We start from the raw sequence: 18,815 nt of genomic DNA on the forward strand, positions 1-18,815 counted from the left end.
GATGAAGGGACTGGAGCATCCCTTTTGTGAGGAAAAGCTGAGAGAGCTTTTCCAGCTGTCCAGCCTGGAGAAGAACAGGCTCAGGAAAATCTCATATACGTGTGTAAAAAGCTGGAGAGAGGGTGTGCAGTGGACAGAGCCAGGCTCTGTCACAGGGCAATTGCCTCAGGTCCTGTCACGGTGCCCAGTGCCGAGCCAGAGGCAATGGGCACAAGCTGGAACACAGGATGTTCACTCTGAACATCAGGAAACACTTCTTCACTGTGTGGATGACCAAGAGTTGGCACAATGGCCCCAGGGAGGTCGTGGAGTTTGCATCCTTGGCGATGCTCAGAACTCATCTGGACACGGTCCGGGGCAACTGGCTCTAGGTGGCCCTGCTTGAGTCGGGGGATGCAAACACGAACTCCAGTGGTTCAGCCATTCTGCGATTTTGTGAAATTATGTCACTGTCATCCAAATAGAAATAACGTGTTTGCAAGCAGCATTCATTGTAGATCCTGGAAGGTGCTGAATTTTGCCTGTTTGGCTTTGCAGCATCTCCTCTGAAACACCTGATTAATTGCCTTACAAGTGACGTTGTTAAAGGAAATAGGGCAGACTTGTTCTCTCCTTAAACTACATGTAAATGAAGAATAAACATAATTTAACCTGAAATAAAAGCAGGTAATATTGCTGTGAGTAACTTTACTAATTGTAATTGAAATTACAATTTCAAATATTGTCTGATTGTTTTATACTTACATAAAATCTCATATGGTACCGGTAATAAGGTGATCACAGCAATACAAGGCCACAGCCAGAAACGTTACCACTGATGCTGACAATCCCTATATTTAGGCCTTCAAGCCAATTGTCTTGATTTATCTGATAAATCTTTACTTATTTGAGATACCCATTTACTTATTTGAGTTATAAAACCATTACATTTTATTTTCATGCTCATTAAAACATGAACTACAGACGTCAGAAGGGATGTTTCAGGTTAAAGGAAAGAAGCTTTTATGTGTGCAGGTATGATGCTGAAATAATCAAGAAAATCCCATACACAATATTTTAGTCTCTCCTCATATCATTTGCCTGTATGCTCTTTTGTAAGAAACTGTGACTAGACCTGAATTTACGTAATCGTGAGGTACCTTCTTATGCTTATTTTGTAGCATATTTGTATAGATATTGGTACATTCAACCCATTTTCAATCTTCAGGTAAAGTTTAGTTTAGTCATTAGAAGAAGCTACTACCTAAGCCAAGGCAAGTTGTGTATTTAAGTGGTTTTCTATTTTTAAGAAAACTATGAATGTGTAGATAGGATTTCCAAAAATTATGTATTTGAATCTTATATGTCATTGATAACTCAATAAGATGCCATTATTTTTGACATCGCAAGGCTTTTTTTCCCCCCAAATTAAGAATTGTCTGCGGAGCTGTAGACTTGTTCTCCAGGGAATACTTGTTACTACTTTTGCTGTTCTGTATTGAAGCATTTTCTGATGTCAGGCAAGAGCTGTGAATTTGTTTCAGCTGTAGGTGGCAGCAATGATGCCTTTGGAGAACAAAATACAGGTTCTCTGATCATTTTCATTTCCTGCACAAGCCCATCTGTTTAAAAAATCTGTTGTTTCTCTTATAATACAGAGGTTAATAGGCATGTAGTGAAAGTCCTGCTATTATGCTCTGATGTGGTACAAGAAAAGATGAATGTATACCTTCAAGTTCTTTTGGTTCTCTGACTGTTTTGCATTGTTAAATTTTTGAGGGGAAAAATGTTCTGAAGCAGGTAGGCTATAAGTAAAAAAAAAAACAACAACAAAAAAACAAAACAGCTGAGTTTTCTAAATAATAAATAAATAAACAAACCTAAAATTAGATTGTTGGTTATATACAATGATTAATTTTGTAACAGCTATGAGATACATGAGACACAGAGTGGTGTTTTCGAAAATCCCACAATGTTCGAAGTTTTAGCACGCAAGAAATCTTTGAGTACTGGCATTTGGCTTTTTTTCACATTTTAAGCGTAAATGTTGAGGATAAATGCCTCCACTGTGGTTGTGTGATAGCCTAATAGAACTAAGCACAAGCATGTAGTTCTGCAGTAATTAGTCAGAATCAATTGATAGAAAATGTCTTGAGAGACTTAATCTTCATAGCCATTGGCACATTAATATATTGTTGAGATGACTTTTTAGTTGCAGAGTTTTTCTTTCTGTTTCATTGTATTTTTTTTCTTTTTATCTGGTACAGAGATAAGTAAAAGGACCTTAAACCAAAAAGAAGTGAAGCAGATTTTGCAGAAAGGTCATGGGCTTCAAGATTCCTGCATGGAGGGGCAACATTGTATAGAAAATGAAAAATAGTCAGATCAGCAGGTTTGTGGGAGATGATTAGGGGGGATGATGAAGGGCCTGGGATATTTCTCTTATATGGAAATGCTGAAAGACCTGGTACTGTCCAGTCTGGAGAGGAGAAGGCTCATTAATGCCTATAAATACTTGAAGTGTCCTTCCTACCACATTTGGAAGCAAATAAAAGGATATGTACTGAATACTATAGGAGATTTGTCACAATTGAGAATTGTGCTTGCTTTGATGCCAGGTCAAACCAAAAAGCAAATAAATCATCCAGCCACTAATTTATCTTGTGGGTTGCTTGATTTACACTCCAAGAATCAGGTTCACAAACCTTTCCCCTCTCTCTGTGCCACAGAGTCTTTGTAATTTTTTAAAAGTATAACAAAGGTCATAGCAGTGAGTTTGTGACTTGGCTGACTTAATGGTCTTTCAAGCACTGCAAGGACTGCTTAGGACTAGGATGTTTCTAAAGTGTAAGGGAGAAGCAGGAAGGCACACAAAAAAAAGACAAAGGTTGATAGCACGTTTGTTGTGAAGACACTGAGGATTGTACCTCCTGTCCTAAGAGCTAGAAAAGCTACAGGCTGAGTGAGCATCATCCTGTGCAGTGCAGTCACAGAGGCAGAATCACACCTGTGCCTTGTACCCTGCAGCTGTTTTAAACATGCATAAAAATTTCATGTTGAGTACCAACAGCTCAGCTGGAGCAGACTCTTGTAAACACCTGTAATTTTACCAGCGGAAAATGATTTTAATCACCTGTCCTTGGCCACGTGTGATCTCTTCATGCATCATTACACAGAAAGGATTTTTTTAAAGTGCATTGTATTACAGTTTTTAATTATAGACAATAAGCTTATTCTTTTGTTCTTTTTGCATAAATCTTTGGGATATATAGGTGAGTATATAAATAAATGAATGAATATATATAAGCAAACATATGCATATAATCACACACACATACACTGGTGCTTCCAGAAATATTTATTGGCTTTTGCTCTGTAAGTCTAACGAACTAAAGTCTAAATTTTAAAATGAATATACAGACACAGAAACATAGAGGCAAAGTGATTTTTTTTTTACTTTAATTAAGAAAATTGTTAAATTATTTTATTGAAGAGAAATTTATAATCTGTTAAACATGGTATTTATTATTAACAGGGACTTCTATACCAAATTCTTAGAATACAATTTTTGTAATACAATCATAAGAAGGAAAGTTCTTTGCAGGTAGCAAATCATTAACTGTGTCACATGGTTTCCATATGATTTGAGTTTCACTTTGTGTTATATCAGCAAGTCCTTTAATTTCTTTGGATTGCAAGTCTTGTAAAGGTATGGATGGGAAACCCATGGATATGGAAACCTACAGTTTTGGAACTGAAAAAAACCTCTATCCATGGCCAGTATTAAGGTAACTGCATTTAAAAATAGAATTTTAAATATATAGTGAGAACTGAAGCCTTGCTAATCCAATTTTATTGTTTCTGCTTTATCACAAAATGATTCAGTATGTTAGTTTTTAGAGGGGGCTTATATTTATGTTTACTGACAGTTTACTCTTTCTGCTCCTGTCATGTTAGATCTCATATGTTTAATAAGATCGGGGGCAATTTATTTCTGATTGATACAAGACACTCTCTCCTGTGGCACTTAATTGAACCCCACCTGGTACTGAGACCATGCTGCTTTTTGGAGTGCTATCCTGCATAAAATGTAGGGCATTAAAAGCTGGGATCTTCGACAGTGATTTCATGTGCACCTGTGAGAAGGTGTTGGTGCTTGAATTTGGAATTAAGATAATGGACATTTGTGACTTCAGATTTGTGAGTCTTGGGTAGAACTTTTTTAGGTTGCCACGAGCAAAATATAAACCTTGTGTCTGCTCAGCTGTTCCAAGGCTCTTTAAGGACTAGAATCCTTATTCAAAATAATTGTGAGACAGTGAGCAAACTGACATGCTTGATAATGTGTGGCTCTTCATTTATCTCGGCTAACCTGATGGCTTCAAATAGCACCAAGATGTCCAGACAGGTCTGCAGACTCCTGACATGACAGTAGTTTGGACAGTAGGCCTGTCAGGAGTAGAAATCCCCTGGCTCACAGCTACTCTTCATGCTGTTAGTTCAGAGGAGTCTGCCTATAAAACTTCCTTTCTCATATTCCTCTTTGTGAGGTGCTCACATACAAAAAGGATAGGGAGGCTGTAAAGAGGGAGGAATCCTGTTACCTTTTTTACTCATTTCAGGTTCAAGGTTAAAGGCTACTCCTTGCCACTTGAATGCCTGGTAGAGTATTAGTTATTAAATGTGAACCTTGGTATCTTGCCTAATTTGGCCATAAATCGTCTTCCAAAGAATTTTCTGTTTGAATCCAGTTATTGACTAACCTGTTACTGTTGTGCTTCCTGTAACAGTCAAATAGTGAACTTGCTTGTTTTGTTTAATGTTTGGTTTTGGTTTTAATCTGTTCTAAAAACCATAGATACAGCTTGACATAGGTGGTACTCAAGTTGCAGAAAGATATGTTTTTATATAGAGTAAATACTGTTTCCTTTGGAATTTTCTTGAATGAACCCTAGTAATAAACTCTTAAGTTGGTTCATACACAAATTTTCAGACATAAAAAATTCAGTGTCACAAAACAATTGGGGTTGGAAGGGACCTCTGAAGATCATCTAATTCAAACCCCCTGCTAAAGCAGGTTCACCTGTAACAGGTTGCACAGGATTGCATCCAGGCAGGTTTTGAATATCTCCAGAAAAGAAGACTCCACAACGACTGGGCAGGTCGTTCCAGTGCTCTGTCACCCTCAAAGTAAAGTTTTTTCTCATAGTCAGATGGAACTCCTTGTGTTTAAGTTTGTGCCCATTGCCCATTTTCCCATTGCTGGGCATCACTGAAAAGAGTTTGTCCCCATCTTCCTGACACCTGGCCTTAAGATATTTGTGTTCATTCATAAGATCCCCCCTCAATAGTCTCATCTTCAGTTTGAACAGAACCAATTCCCTCAGCCTGTCCTCCTGAGAGAAATATTCCAGTCTCCCAGACATCATTGTAACCCTCTGCCAGACCCTCTTCAGTAGTTCTTTCTCTTTATTGAACTGGGGATCTCAGAATTGGACACAGAACTCCAGATGCAGCCTCACCAGGGCAGAGTAGAGGGGGAGGAATAACCACCCTTGACCTGTTGGCCACACTGTTCATAGTGCACTCCACAATGCCTTTTGCCTTCTTGGCCACACAGAGACATTGCTGGCTCATGGTTAACTTGTCTTTTTGTGTTTGTAAACACAGAGTTTTTCTGTGAATTTATGCTGGACTTTGTCTTGAAGTCCACTTCCCAGAATCTAACTGTGAATTGGTTATAAATTGCATTAGTGATTTGCAAGAGATTAGTGGTATTTTGTTGGACAGAATAGGAAAGAACAGTGAAAGGATCCCAACTATCCCAGCTGCAAGTTTGCCTGATCTTTCTGACCTCTTCTGAGCCAGGACATGAAACCTAAGTAAGAGATAGAATGAGAAGCTAGAAATAGCTAAGGCCTAGATCCAAAAAAATAATCCATACACTCAGCACCTTTTCAGGCTGTTATGTTCCTGCTTGTCTTCAGTAGGAAATTAAGAAGTTCTCTTTTTAGGGTTTATACCTAGGTCAACAGTGAAGATGAGCCCAGTCAACCCAAGCAAAGAACAGTCATTACTGTTGTTTATGGATTTTTAAGCAATTCTCTCATTTCATTCCTCTGTGGCAGTGTGCCTGAATTCACAAAATTGAAAGGGATCTGCCTCCACATGCCCTTTCCCTGCTTCAAGTTCCCTGGTGCAGCTGTTCCCCATGTATTGTCTGCAGTTGTTTGGCACTGGCACCAGCCCAGAGCTGGCATCCCATCCTTTGCATTTGCTGCCAGCAGCTTTTTGCTAAGATACGTAAATGAAGTAGAGGAACTTTGTAATTTTAACTTGATAGCTTTGCAGAGGTGAATGACAAAAAGAATGTAGCGCCTTATAGCTTTTCTGTTTCACCTGCCAAATACCACAGATCTACAGAGAAAAGGCATGTAAGAATTATCCAAGAGGTCACAAGAATCCTTAAAGTGTTGGGCAATGTAAAATATAGTTCTGACTATAAATTAATTATATTTGCATTAAGTTATGTGGTTAAATCATCTGTGTGTAGCTATACACAGCTTAGAAGACATTTCTCAAAGAGGTATAGACTGGTGTTGGTCTTGCTCCCTACAAGCCTCTTTAAGAGGAGACCTGCAATCCTATTTAGCACTTTCCTACTGCATATGGAAAACCAAGCAGGAATCATTAAAACACTGGAAGTACGCACAGAAATGCAGTAATGCAATTGGAAACTGCCAAATTGTTTATTCTGATACCATGGTGTCTGCTCAAGACAAAAGTTTTCTCAACATTTTGCACTGTGCACAGTAAAGGAGAAGAGTTCAGAAATGAAGAAAATTCTGGGAAGGAATCAATCTTTTTTCCATAAGCTGCTTTTATAAACTTGCTTGTTTCTTAGTGTTTTGCCACTCTTAGGAATGATCTCAAGAGCTGCTTGAATGGAGAGTCATTATTTGGGAGAGTGGGTGACCTCAGCAGGTTCAGAAATGCAGCTCTCTTGGGCTGATTGTTCACTGGTATCTCAGCATATTCTGCATTTTGTACTTGCCTGTTCAAATGGTCATGAGAATTGCTGCAGGATATTTTAAATGATGAAGATATTGTTACTGCTAATCTTCCTTTTTTTCTTCTTCTTTCTAGGAATCAGTAATGAAGAATGACCGCATCAATTAAAAAGACAGTTGACATTTATCTTTTCCAGAATAGATGTGTATTTTAGGAGTTCATTTAATATTTAAATCAAGAGCATGGAAAAAAGCAAGTCTCTTTGCCACAATAAAAATGGATAACCCAACTTTCCTTTGTATGAAGCAATATGAGCAGGTAGTATTGTCAGGAAAAAGACTCCATTGTAGGAAAGCATTTAGATTTCTTTACATTAAGTGAGGAGAGAATGCCAACAGTGGCAGTTTCACATATGATGAAATTTACTAAGCAGAATTTCTTTTTTTTAGTTGGTGGAATGATAATTTATGTATTTGATATTGGACTCGACTTCTGGGTAGCTAGTAGATATTTCTGTCAAGGACAATATTCTTGGAGTATATTGATACTGTGTTTTAGAGGTCTTTCATCAATAATAACTCAGATATTCAGTTATGAGTGGTTTAAAAATGACTGGGAAGGTACTGATACTGGGAAGCTGAAATTGTTTTTTCTAGTTCATCTCTTTCATTGTGGAATTTTTATAAGGTAAGCACATTTAAACATTTATTTTAAAATGAGAAATTTTGGTGCTTTAGGACAGTTATTAAGAAGTGCTTAGTATGGCTTCAGGGACAAGACCAATTCTGGCCTTAACAGTTACTGCTTCATGAAAGCAAATGAATTTTTGTCTGGTTATGCCAGTTGTAAATTTTGTCAGGTTTTGATGGACATGTAGTTCGTCTTCCATATACTGTAGGTAATGATTTTTATCATTCACAACCCTGCTCTGTTTGATTAATCAGCCATTTGATAAGCCATACCTAAGAAAAATGATTGATTTGAAATGTACTACTGTCATAACTGATAAAAATGAGTTTTCAAGGTGATGTTATGCACACTAAGCATCTGAGACAGCTGAAGAAGTAACGTTTGAACCTGAGTGTCTAACCATATGTAGAAAACCCACAAGATTCAGAAGAGAAATGAACAGCTAAATATTAAGGATACTTGCAGCAGTCTTCCCACAGGGACTGACTTAATTTTTGTTGACTTTGTTTGCTTAGTGGATTACCTTAACTCGAAAGCAATCCACCAAACTCTTGGATTTACCTGAACTCATACCCTTTCCAACGAATATCTCTTACCATGAATTTCTATAATTTTGAATCTTCTTTCCCAGAATAAGCTCCATATTTTCTGACTGGCTTATTATCTAGTAAACATTATTTTGTCCTTTTACTTTGACAGTGTTGTCAGCTTGGTCACTTGTTCTTTATTGCACAAATGATATTTTCTCCAGTGCTGCTACTTATGCTTGGAAAATTTCCAAGGTATTATGTATAAGTTACAAAGTTCTTTCAGCCACTCCTCACAATTCAACAGTGTGGTAATGCATACTGTAAAGTATAAGCTGGTAACACCGAGCTGGCATCTGTGCTTGTACTTTCATGATTAACTATTAGATACTTTTATTATATGTATTTTCCTTGGGTATATCAAGGTACAACTTCCTCCTGTCCTCCTTCTTAGTCATCTGATTTATGCAGTAAATTTAGACAATGAGTCTCTCAGGTTTATCTTTGCAGTAAATACATAAAAATAGATTCTGTCAAGTCAGGTCACACTTGTTAAGGTGAGATTCTCCAGAAGGTCATTTGGGGCAGAAACCTGTATTCTTCATTCAAAGAGGAAAATGAAGGCCTAACCAGTAAATAAAATTTGGTCAGTGAACTCTGGATGCTTGCAATTATAAGATGTGAATAAACCTTATCAAATTATCTTTTTTTCATTTTTTACTTTCTGTCTTTCCTTCTTCCCTCTTTCATCTCCCTTTACATCTCCTGCTCCATCTTTGAGCTCAGACTCCTAGAATGTTTTTGTTTGGAAGGGACCTTAAAAATCAACTGATTCCGTCCCCCCTGCCATGGGCAGAGATATCTTCCACTTGACCAGGTTGATCAAGGCCCCACTCAATATGGCCTTGAACACTTCCTGGGATGGGGCATCCACAGCTTTTCTGGGCAACCTGTGCATTGCCACCCTAACAAGAAAAGAGTTTCATCCTGATATCTTGTCTTAGCCTACTGTCTTTCAGTTTGAAACCATTCCCCCTTGTCATATCACTCCATGCTCTTGTACAAAGTCCCTCTTCAGCTTTCTTCTATGCTCTCTTTAGGTACTGGAACTGGTGACTTAAAAATTAGTACCCTTTGGGTACTGGAGGTTTGTGCAGTGCACAGAACACTGGGACTCAGTTTGGTTTTGCTAACACACTGACAATGCTAAGTAATGAATATGAAAATCATACTGCTATATATAAAATCAGAGGAAAACAAAATTTAAAATATTTCTTATCTAAGAAGGCTTTAGTATCTTTTATTGGAAAGAGTGCATACCTGCAATTATATTTTGTGTGAAATGGTATGTTCTGCAAAGAGACAAAATTAAGTTAAAAACATACATGTTAACTATGCTGACTAAAATGATATTCAGCCTGACCCATCTAAATGGCTCACACAAATGTTTGTAGAATTGAGAACACTGACATAACAGACAACATTAAGACAATAACACAGTCAGGGAATGTGGGGAAATGGGACATTTTCTTAGGGCACCATATGAATTCTGGAGGTGTCTGTTGTGTAGCAGTGTGCTTCATCAGCCAAGGACACACCTGTGAGAGACTAAACATTAGCAATTTTTAACCTTTGCTGTCAAAATAGAAGGTCACATAGGCTGCAGCCACTGTGATACTGGCAGCTGCTGTTGTGCTTGTTGATGCTTAAAGGTAGCCCAGAATGCTCTGCAACTTTGAATAGAAGCAGATGAAAAAGATTTTTTTGCATATTGTAAAAATTAATTCTAGATCTATGAGGCATCAGAGTAAATGTGAGTGCTTTGCTGAACCTGGGGTTATTTCATTATATTTTTCTAAAAGGCAGTGAGAAAAATTCAGAGCCAGCACAAGTGATGGGCTGCAGGGTGGGCCCTGTTCTGAAGCTGTCAGCAGTGAGCACACCTGTGGGAGATGCACTCTGGAAAAGTAAGTCCTCTGCTTAGTGACAAAGCTCTGTGAGGAGGTGAGTAGGTTGAGGAGTATCAGGGATAGAGAGAGAGACACACAGACTGCTAGAATCACACTTTGCCTTTCCTGAGACTGCTCCCCAGCAGGCAGGCAGGATCCATGAGATGGATGATTCCCTATCCACTCTTCACCTGGCTGAGCACAGTAACTTAAGGCTAGGGGGCAATGGCAACAAGTTCCTGCCCAGTGCAGCAGGTGTGTCTCCCCTGTGACTACCCCACCTTCACAGGTGCCCTGGCATAACAGGTATGAGGCTCTGCAAGTGGAACTGAACAATAATGAGGATGTTGGTCATCTGGCTTGGAGATATCACTGAGTTTAAGTTACCCTACATCCTGTGTCAAACTCTTACTGCTCTCTACAAATGAAAACAGGTTGCTGTCAGGTGGGGGTCAGTCTCTTCTCTCAAGCAACAAGGGACAGGATGAGAGGAAATGGCCCCAACTTGCACTGGGAAAGTTTGGATTAAGAAAATTTTCTTCACTGAAAAGGTTGACAAGCATTGGTACAGGTGCCCAAGGAAGTGGGTGAGTCTCCATCTCTGGAGATATTTAAAAGATATGTAGATGTGGCACTTAGGGACATGGTTCAATGGTGGACTTGATAGTGCTAGAGCAGTAGTTGTTCTCAATGATACTAAAGATCTTTTCCAAACTAAATGATTCTGTGATTCTATGTGTTTGATCACATTTTCATAATATAAATTTACTGACCTAAGTATTGACTTAGTTGCATCAGTTTCATGGGTTTAATCCAAGTATTTTGATATTTAGAAGGTGAAATTTAACATGTGGCAGAGAGTAATTTTCCTTTGATAAAGATTTATACAATGCTGAAAGCTGTGACTGCATGACTGCATAGTTTTGACAGGACAACCATTATTGCCAGGCCACTGGCAATAAAAATGGCACTCAAATATTTATCGATGTAGTTTGATGAGATGGGATGCGTAGTATAATACTGGGATTGTGTTGCAAAGTCAGTGGACATCTGAGGGGAAGCATGTGGTATGGAAACATTGGCAAGGCAGCTTGCTTGTCACGTGTGAAGGCTGTGAAGCAACAAAACAAAATAGCTGTCACCTCTGTGAATTCCAAGCCAGAGACAAAGCCTTCCTAATTTTACAGGATCAAACTTCATCACTTGTGAAATGATGATGAATAGAAACATCTCAAGAGCAGAGAGACAGTGAAGCTGTTTCCATGAGTGTTTATAACAAGGAGGAGCCCTGTCATCTGTGTTCTCCACAAAGCAACACTACAAAGGCAGAAACCTTTTTTTTCCTCCTGTCAAAGTGAATGATATTTAGAAACACTGGTAATTCTTTACCATTCACATGTGACAATTTCAGTTGTAAAGAAATTGTAGGTTTTTTACTCTGTTGACTTCCAAGTAGCTTATATACCTTGAAATAACGTAAACCATATTCTCTTTAACTAATTGATAGGGAGAAAAAGCAAATGGTAAACCTGCATTTGTCTCTATTATTGAAATAATCATTTCACATTCCATTTACGATGTACCTCTACCTAAAATACATAACTAAAACAACACTTTTCATTAATGTGTTTTTTTACAGTTGTACCTTTTAAAAAGACTTTTTACAGTTTATGAATATTGAAGCACAGAACTTCTATAGCAATAGATATATTATAGGAAAATAGGTTAGAGGAGTATAGCTATAATAGTTTCAGAGCAGGCACAGGGTTTAACTGAGCTGTGAGTATGATAAAGGAGAAAATGTAAACCTGACCTATCCTTTATTATGGACTGAACTTTGCCCTAGGCTAGGGATGTAGTTCAACACTAGGTCTAAAAGTTGGCTATGAGCCCTTCCTTAAAGGTCATATTACATGCCAAAGGGACAGATGAGAATGAGAGTGTAACTACAAAATACTCTTAAAATATGAAAATTCGTCACAGAGAACTTACAGTAAGTGACATAAGCATGTGGAGCTCAGAAGACCACCCTGCTTAATACATAATCAAAGAGCAGTAGAAGTCTTTGGACATTAGTAGAAAAAATAATGTATTCTTTAAAGTCAGAAGTGGACTAACCAAAACCGCTATAACTAGTGACAAATATATAGCATACCATACCATCTTTTAACAATGTAAACCTAATATACAATGCTCAGAAGGAATGTGCTTTGAAAACTGACAAGTGATTTCAGGTATGCATCCAGCTGAAGGACATTTCTTGCCTTGCATATCACCTCCCATTTCAGCTGTGAGCTCTGCAGCTTGAAATTTGTGCAGCTGGTTTCCACTTCGTGCTGCTTGGACAAACACAGGCTCTGGTGAGTGAGTCCATGGACAACTAGCACATCAGTCTACCCAATTGTTTTTTCTTGAAAACATTGCAAACTTTCCAGATTTTTACATCTCAGATGCAAGAACCAGATGTTTTGGAATGCTAATTATTTTATAAACAGAAAAAATGTTTAGATGCCTTGCCAAACAGTTCAGTTCTTTGTTTATGAGTGATTATTCAGGGAAAAATAAGATAAATACACAAAATCATAAAAATAAAAGTGAGTTTCCTTTGGGAGGAAATAATGGATCTAGCGCCAGCTCATGGACTGAGTGGCAGGGATGCTGTCTATGAATCTCTGCAAGGAGAAAAGCAAAGGCTCATCCCCTGAGGCTCTTGAGTAGTAACAAAGCTGCTGCACACCTACTCCTGTTGTTGTTTCCATGTTTCAATTCTCACTTGTATGGTCAACATGCCTTAACATACCAGGGAATAAGTCATGAAACCTCTAGAATGCCCTTAACCCAGGAACTGACAATTCTTGCTGTCCTGCTTGTATCTGTGGAAGAGACCCCTACACTGCCTTCCCTGTGGTCAAAGCATTTGGTCTTTAAAGGCGGCAAAGGTGTTAAACTTTTAACCTCTGCAGGAGGCAGGGGTTCTTCCTAGCTCCTTTAGTAAGGAGTAGTGTGCTCCAGTGGGAATAGCTGATCCTGTGAGATCTGGCTGGCTGATGATGCGCTGCCCTCTGTTCTCTGCATGTGGTAAATGCAACGGCCTGGGTTTCACCAGGTCCGTGGGGTGCATGATCCTGGGGATGGTCAGGGAATTAGAAGGCTGCACTTTAGCATGGATCTTGAAGTTATCTCAGGTGCTGTCTTAGGGAATGTAAGTAGGAGGCAAGTTAAGGCATAGCACCTTGCTTTTCTCAGACTTGTACAACTGTCTAAGATAAACAAGTGTGTTTGCCGCGTGGTGTTCTGCTTTAATTCGCAAGAAAATAGATCCAAATGAATGATGCAACTGTCATAATTCATTTACTAAATTACTTTTTCTTTTGATGAGGAAAGGCTCTAGTAGTCTTTACAAGGCTAGAAAAATTGGCTGAATAACAGTGAGTTTTCTTTAAAAGGGACTATTTATGCTGTCCTTGCCTGCTGGTTATAGTCAAAATGGGTTCATTGGAGAAGAATGTTAGAAGCTCAAAACATCTGTGAACTAAGTAGACAGAAATAGGCTTGGAAGTGATGTCTGAAGTGCTGCTATGGTCAAAATCCTGTTTATGGACAAACACATGGATTTATATACGTATAAAGCCAAGAACTTAGTATAAGTGAAAGTCTAACAGTTGATTCCAGGAATCATTATTATTTATTACAGAAAAAGAAAGAATACTACCATGCATAAAAATCTTCAGTAATAATAATAATAGTAGTAATAATAATAATAATAATAATTAATAATAATACAGCTAAAATAGCTACACCATATTTTTTCATTCCTATCCCTTTTTTCAAGCCATCCCATATAATCCTGTGCATGTGCTTTTCTACACTGTGTCCTATCTCTCCACATCTCAGGACCAGAGCAAGACTAGATTTCTCTATCCTACATCATCCTGTATAGTAATAAATATCTCATTTGATGCATATCTGCCTGTTCATGTTACTATATAAAACTATGACTATGGCACAAAAATGGAAAAAAAGAAGTAAAACAAATCAGCCACCTGGTCAATTGGAAGAAATAATTGATTTTTCTGCAGAAAACCCAAGCTAAATCAAGTTATAAAAAGTCACAGACAAGTCAAGAAAATTTCAAACAGAGCAGGCCTGACAAGCCTCAGTTCTGAGGCCTTGCAAGGCTCATTCCAGGTTACCAGCAATGACAGTGTCTACTGCAGTGCTGCAGAGTTAAAGACAGTCTAAAATCTGCCCAGTCAGTGTTAATGACCACTTGAAGTCAAGTTACCAGCAGAAGAAAGCAAGCATTGATTTCCTTCAAGGCAGCTTTTATCTGCATACTAACGAGGATACTTCTTGCTTTCACTTGCTTACTTGTTTGCCTTTTTGTTTGCTGCTGAACAGTACACTGGAAAGAAGTGTTTAGCTATGAAACCCACTTCTGCAATTAATTACAGAAAAAATATTTCCTACCTTTCTTAACTTCCAAAGCAGTAATGCAGTGAGTCAGGTCACCCCCAGGGCTGTGTGGCTCTGTATGAGAGTCCATTAGAGGCAGTAGAAATACTTTAATTTCCAGCATCTGGAGTTTGGATCCTACATCAAGTAATAGCCACCATTCTGTTTTCCCAAACTCAGATGCACAGATTACGAAGTACAACAGCTAGTTCATCCATTAATTATCAAATGAGTTTTTGATTAAGTCTTCTTTCCCCTCTCACACTTCCAAGCCTGAAGCAAAGCTCCCTAAAATGGAAATGAGAGCTGGGTTTATCTCCAAGCAAAGCATTAGGGAATATCCTGAACAGAATAGGTTCTATACAACACAGAATCTACAGCACTCATAACTAATTCCATGTATCTTTGCATTTACTGCTCTCTAAAAGAAAGTGTTAATTTAGGCTTAATTGAAAATAAACCAGAACTGTTAAAAAAGTCATTCAGGTGCACTCATTTGCCAAGGCAAATGGCTTCTTTATGTAAAAACACTCAGATTGTTAACAGAATCTTTCAACCCCCAGGAATCCATGTGTCTTGAAAACTATTTTTTGAAATATAAGTCTTGTGAATTATTTAGAAAGTAATAATGTAGTAGTTTTTTTAAAAGTCTGGTTTGTATTTGCAATTCATCAGGTATTATATAATACTTGGAACTTATGGATCTATATTCTACTTATATAGATGTTGTTGTTCACAGCTGGATATTCATTAATACCCTGAAAAGGATACAAAGAAAGTGAATGAGTATCTCAAAGAGAGACTGAGGAAAGATGCTAAGTGAATTTTCAGAAATGCAGTAATTTAAAGAAAGAATTGAAAAAAATAAAGCTTGTAATGTTTATTCAGACAAGTCTCATTCTGTTTTATTAGTTTTCTTATTGCATGGTATTGGTGGGCTTAAATGGTTCTCTGATATCCCGGATACCAGACAGATATCAGATAAAATTTTACCTGAGTAGAAGATGGAAGCAGTTGTTGTAAGACCATATAATTTTATTGAGTTGGGCTTCTAAATGCTGTCTAATGGCTGTCTAATCAAGTGTCCTTTTTTAAACAGGTATTGGTTTGCTTTGAAATATGGCTGTCAAGTTGCATTTAAACAAACAAGTAGCAGAGGTGCATCAGAAGCAGACCCTTCCAACTTCATTCAAAAGCAAGCTATTGATGCAGTGACTGATATTAACATGCTCAGGGTGTTCAAGACTTTTCTTGAGACCACACCACAACTTTTTCTTCAGATTTACATTCTCATGGGACATGGCAAAACTAATTTCTATCAATGTAAGTCTGTCTTTTTCCTTCTGTTGCAAGTTGAGTATCTTACCTAAAAATATAACTCATGACTGCGTAACATTTTAAACATACCTTGGAAAACATGTTCCATTGTATTATTACTCTGCATTTAATTAGAATTTCTGTCTAGTAGATGGTTCATTCTACTAAATCGATGAGAAGGAAGATTTCACTATAAAAATGGAAAGTCGTATGTGACTACAGTAGATCATAAATATAAAAAGTCATAATATCTAATAGAAACATAATGATGCATCAATTGAAAATAAGCTCTTAAATGCAATTAGCATGTAATTTGCAGAGCAGTTTGATATGTGGGGTTTTGCTTACAGATTCTTTTAAAACTTCTATCAAGGCATTTGGAAATCAGTAACAATTAAAGCAGTCCTGTGAGCAGTCACTACTGTCACCCATGATACAGATGAGGGACAGTCTAAATATAAGGATACGCCAGTATTGTAGAATGCAACATGGTGAAGAGATACTGGTTCAACTCTCAGAAGCAAGACAGCAGCTGTACCATTTCCAGCTCTAAAACTAGCAGAATTATTGACAGGGCATTGACTTATGCAGTGTTGGAATTTATCTAATCAAATGGGGATACCTGCATTGATGTCTAGTGTTCCTTCAAAGTCCATGGAGTCAAAATTTACTCAGGGAAAAAGATCAGGCAAATCTCATCTTGGATATGACCATGTGAAGGATCAAGTCTTAGTTATAGATTTCTATATTTTAGACACAGCAGACTCACATATATTGGTTGCTGAAACTTAAATTTTTATGGTCTATTTGCAATAGTTTGGGAATTTCTAAGTCACCTGTGTATGGAGATGGAAAATATGACAGGCAACTTAGGCAAGGCCATTAAGGACCAGGGTCTGGGCAGGATAACATAAGACTACCAAACAGCATCAGATGCCTAGATTGAAGTAAATAAAATATACCTCAAAATTAGGATGACTTGCTTTGGAGCAGAAAGTAAACATAAAATGGGGCTAAAGAAAGTGTTAGGAAAGCATGACATTTTCTAAAACTTTATTCAGAAATTACAGTGTAAAATATATATCATTCTCTGATTTAACATTTTTTCCTTGTGTTTTGTTTAGATGCTGCCATTATTATGTCTTTTTGTGGTGTCTCCTTATCAATGGTTGATTATCAGATATCACTACGAAAATCTCTGCCTGACAAAGATGAATTTCATGTGCTTTCCAAGTTCATGTATCTCTTCTATAAATTGCTTACCATCACTTCTTGGATACTCAGTATTTCATTGATCACTCTACTAAGTGTCAGAATTTCTGTAATTCTACTGATATTTCTTTGGATCTGTGGCTTCACTTGGACTTTGAAACAGCATACAACATTTTGCAAATCTAAGAAGATGGAATATCTGTACAGAACTGTAGTTGGAATAATTCTCATTTTTTCATTTTTTAACATAAAGGGGAGAAGAACAAAAGTTTGCATTTCTATTTATTATGCTACTCACACTGTAGTGACTCTCAGTATTTTGTTTGTATATGTGTTTTGGAAACCTTCCATTATCAAAGAAATGTGTTTTACAATTGTAAGCATCTTAACTATTTCGAGTCTGGTGTTAGGTATTATTTTTCTTGTTGTTTATTACAGACGTTTTCATCCCACTACTTATTGCACAAGTCAAGCATGTTCAGATGAAATTGATGGAGTGGCAGGGCAAAAAGATAGAACAAAAACTGGTAGATTTCAGAATTTCTTAATGCAATGAACATCACAGGGTTTTTTTGTTTTTGTTTTTGTTTGTTTTTTGTTTTGTTTTGGTTATTTTTATGGCCTTAAAAGCAAATTCTTGCTGGACAGTGTGTTTCTCTGTCATTGTTACCTATGTTATCACTGAGGAGTACATAGTGGACCAGAGTTTTTTCCTTTGAATAACTATTTGTTTTCCACGGTACAAAGACTGTAACATGAACAATTATGTACTGGTAAAACTTACTTTTGGCAAAGAAACGATTTAATCTATTCATCCAACACAATTCACAGGTTTCATTTTTTTGCAATGCAAATGTAACATAGGAAAAGCTGAGAGTTAATTAAATAAAATTTAGCACTAAACCCACATTCTATGAACTTAGGTTGATTCTGTTAAAAACAAGACTTGTTTGGATTTTGGGGGTTTTTTATTGTTTATTTTTTCTTGCTGGAAGGAAAGAAGAGGGCTTTTAAAATAACTGAGGGCAGTGATCAGTTTTCTGCTTCTCCCCATTACTGTAAGAGCTGCAGTGCTTCATGTTAACACACTGTACTGCCTTCTCCTGAACATCCCATCCAGAAGAATAGCTTTGATTTATGGCTCAATCACTGTCTTGCCACAAGGAAATTTTGGGGAAATATTTTCAAGCATTTTATCATCTAGGTGTTTTAATGACTTGTTTGTTGTTTTTGTTCTGTTAATCTTTCACACAATCTTTTGTATTTAGGGGTAATGCCAGCTTGTTCTGGGTTATAATAGCAGCCTGAGTGATTTATGGATGGCAACAGGAGTCTTGTATACAAATTAAGAACTATCTTCCATGAAGCTTTCTTCTCCTTTGAGCTCTAAGAGGTAACTCTTTAAATACTGATTTCCACTGAAATATGAACAGCAGAAAAGAGGAGCAACCGTTCTGATAACTTTAACTCACAGGGGCTGACAAAAGATAAAACTAGCTTGTCCATCAAAAATTTTGGGCAGAAGGCAGAGTGAAACTAGACAGCATTTCAGTTCTGTGTTCTATGCTAAATCAACAACAATGAAATAAGGTTGATAGCCATAGTTTCTTCAGAAATAAAATTTCAGGGGGAGCATTTCAGAGCTGCTGTGCTTTAAATCTGTATTATGAAAACC

The 18,815-nt window shown here is 37.4% G+C and overlaps 1 protein-coding gene across 3 annotated transcripts; it reads left to right on the forward strand.

Annotated features, from left to right (window-relative positions):
• The first annotated feature begins 3,660 nt into the window (after positions 1 to 3,660).
• XKR9 (XK related 9) lies at positions 3,661 to 18,049 on the forward strand. 3 transcript variants are annotated; one of them, XM_088176138.1, is made up of 3 exons: positions 3,661 to 3,767; positions 15,711 to 15,934; positions 17,053 to 18,049. In XM_088176138.1, exons 1-3 carry the CDS (start codon positions 3,691 to 3,693, stop codon positions 17,694 to 17,696), a joined length of 945 nt encoding a protein of 314 aa, XP_088032264.1. In that variant the 5' UTR covers positions 3,661 to 3,690; the 3' UTR covers positions 17,697 to 18,049. The 3 variants fall into 3 exon arrangements, with proteins under 3 accessions (XP_088032264.1, XP_088032269.1, XP_014739028.2); XM_088176143.1 differs by lacking the exon at positions 3,661 to 3,767 and adding an exon at positions 7,126 to 7,308; XM_014883542.2 differs by lacking the exon at positions 3,661 to 3,767 and adding an exon at positions 7,318 to 7,677 and having other exon boundaries at positions 17,053 to 17,785.
• Positions 18,050 to 18,815: the final 766 nt, after the last annotated feature.

Source organism: Sturnus vulgaris, chromosome 1, assembly GCF_052056855.1.
Source record: "Sturnus vulgaris isolate bStuVul1 chromosome 1, bStuVul1.hap1, whole genome shotgun sequence".
In the NCBI taxonomy this organism is placed as follows: Eukaryota; Metazoa; Chordata; class Aves; order Passeriformes; family Sturnidae; genus Sturnus; species Sturnus vulgaris.